This window comes from Copadichromis virginalis, linkage group LG4 (assembly GCF_057382275.1).
Source record: "Copadichromis virginalis isolate Kocher_CV1m ecotype Utaka linkage group LG4, C_Virginalis_male_GT1.1, whole genome shotgun sequence".
Classification (NCBI taxonomy): Eukaryota; Metazoa; Chordata; class Actinopteri; order Cichliformes; family Cichlidae; genus Copadichromis; species Copadichromis virginalis.
This window is the reverse complement of record NC_140621.1, coordinates 36,203,695-36,206,194: the sequence shown is the minus strand read 5'-3', so window position 1 is coordinate 36,206,194 and position 2,500 is coordinate 36,203,695. Positions and strand designations below refer to the sequence as shown.

Genomic DNA, 2,500 nt, shown 5'->3' with positions numbered 1-2,500 from the left:
CAGTGTCTCACTGCTGTCCTCTCCGTGTGCAGGGTCTGCCGGGGAAGTTCAGGAAGCAGTTTCAGCAGTTTGAAAGCATCGCGGTGAGTCACACGTTTTTATCTCTAATGCTTTCTGACCCGAGTTAGAACGATGACGCTCTGACCGTCACGCTGTCCCACAGGACCCGTCCAGGAACCACAAGTCCTACAGAGACCTGATCACCAGCCTGAGGCCTCCGCTGATCCCCTTCACTCCTCTGCTGCTCAAAGGTGAGCCTGCACGCTGACATCAGCACATTACCAGGCGTGACAGCGGCGTCTGCGGTGCTTCAGTAACGCTGAGGTAACTACTGATGAATCACTACAGGTTTGACTGCAGGATTTAGCTGAATCTATGAAACTGAGGAAAGCTGAAAATCAGGAAGTCAAACCTTCTGGAAGTCTTCCAGTATTCCAGTTCTCAGACTCAGCGCGGACTCCGAGAGATAAAAAGCATTTTTAATGGAAGTGCAGAAACCCCGGAGACGATTTTCTTCTTTAGTGTTCAGGACGTTTGGTTTGTTTCCCTCTGCTGATGAAACCCGCTGCAGCTTTCTCCTGGAATCAGCAGCACGAGGTAAACACACCCAGGTCCACCAGTTCACTCATCGATCGTCCATAAATCGCTCTGATTGGTCTTCTGAGACTCGCACGCCTCCAGCTGTGGACCACAGCGGCTAGCTGCACCTCGCTAATTAGCACCTTTGGCTAATCAGCCCTGTGCTGCTGTTAACCTGCCACACACACACACACACACACACACACAGCATGCCTCTCACTGTGTGTGTGTGTGTGTGTGTGTGTGTGTGTGTGTGTGTGTGTGTGTGTGTGTGTGTGTGTGTTTTAAGAAGTAAAAAAGTTAAACGAGATGAAAGACAGAAAAACTGGAGCGAGGAACCTCGCTCCAGTTTTTCTCAGAACCAACGAAGAAGAGGACTCTTTGAAGTGTCTGAACCTGTGTGTGTGCTGCCTTTAGCTCTCTGTCTCCATGGTAACAGAACCATAGAGATGGAAGTGAAGAGTTAAAATCAGGAATCTGGGATTACAGCTGATACTTTTCCCTCGGCGCCCCCCTGTGGTGATGACAGCGCTGCACATTAACACGTGATCGATCGCTGTCCCGGTTTCTTTGTTTTGGTCGTTTGTTCTTTCATTTTTGTATCTTCCGTTTTATGTTATTTGTTTTGTTTTTCTCTCCTTTGTTAATATGTTGCTTTAAAAACACGTCTCACTGACTGCAGTTCGTTTGATCGTTGTGCGCATCACTGATTCTGTGTGTTTGTGTCCTCGACTCATCGCCGGCTGACGTCTCGTTTTTTCCTGCCAGACTTGACGTTTCTTCACGAGAGCTGCAAAACGTTTCACGGTGAACTCGTCAACTTTGAGAAGATGGTGAGTGGCGTCACGCTCGCACCTGAAAACCAGCTCAGAGTTTAAATGATGTGATTCAGACACTTTGGGTCGCGGGACATACTAAACGTACTAAAATGAAATGTTTTTGAAGATAAATACGAGTAAAAACAGACGAATATTTTTCCAGAATAAATAAACTGAAACTTTTTAAGATTTTGGTCCAGTCAAAATTAGAGAAGTTAGAAACATGAATGTGCTGCAAAGAACAACTAAATACAATTTGTGTCCTTTTCAGCAGAAGTTAAAATAACAACAAATGAAAACACTGAGTTTTCTTCTGCTTTGGCAACAAGTTCGTTGGTTTGGTGTGAGCTCGTGCGTCGTGCAGATGGTCAGGATGGACCGCAGGTGTTCATCTGTGAGACGACTCCTGTGTTCAGCTTCTCACAGATATGTGCTACCAAACAGGCACCAGGTTCGAGCCGCATGTAGACGGCGCTGCGGCTTCAGGAATGGGGCGAACAAACCGAGCGCCCCGTCACACTGCAGCTGCACGGGTGCAGTTTCCATGTCAACGAGGCGCGAAGCAGCTCCAAATTCTCTTTTTGTGCTTCAAGGTGACCAAAGCGCCGTGCGAACTCACCACAGTGCGCATCTGGGAACAAGGTTGAGCCGACTTGGTTCAACATTACTTGGCTACAGGATATGATGGCGGTTATGGTCATGATGTAGTTGTCCTCCTGCATCCTGACAATCAGCCTGATTTCACCTCAGTAAGTCACATGATAGGGTGGGGCAGCAACAGGTTCACCTGAAACTTTGGCTGATTGTGACCCACACCTCTTTCCACACCTTGGCTCATGTGATTAGGTTCAACAGTGGGCCCATGACCCTCTTGGGGACTCTCCACCTGTTGCTCTTAGAACTGAAGAAGCTTCTCGGATGAAACTTTTTCAAGGAAACATAAAGAAGTCCTGACACTTTTCTTTTTTTTTTCAAGGTTCAAGGTTCTTTATTTGTCACATGCATAGTTATACAAGTATAACACACAGTGAAATGTAGCCTGACACGCTCCTCGACATGTGCAAAAAAATTGGGGGGGGGGGGGGGGCTGTAGAGGAAGAACA

At 47.3% G+C, this 2,500-nt stretch overlaps 1 protein-coding gene across 1 annotated transcript in view; it reads left to right on the top strand.

Annotated features, from left to right (window-relative positions):
- The window catches only part of rapgefl1 (Rap guanine nucleotide exchange factor (GEF)-like 1), a 50,346-nt gene that overhangs the window by 36,943 nt on the left and 10,903 nt on the right, over nt 1-2,500 (top strand). Inside the window, exons 12-14 of the mRNA XM_085455234.1 lie at nt 33-83; nt 164-251; nt 1,348-1,412. Coding sequence (XP_085311360.1) covers nt 33-83; nt 164-251; nt 1,348-1,412 — 204 coding nt within the window. The remainder of the gene's footprint in view (nt 1-32; nt 84-163; nt 252-1,347; nt 1,413-2,500) is intronic.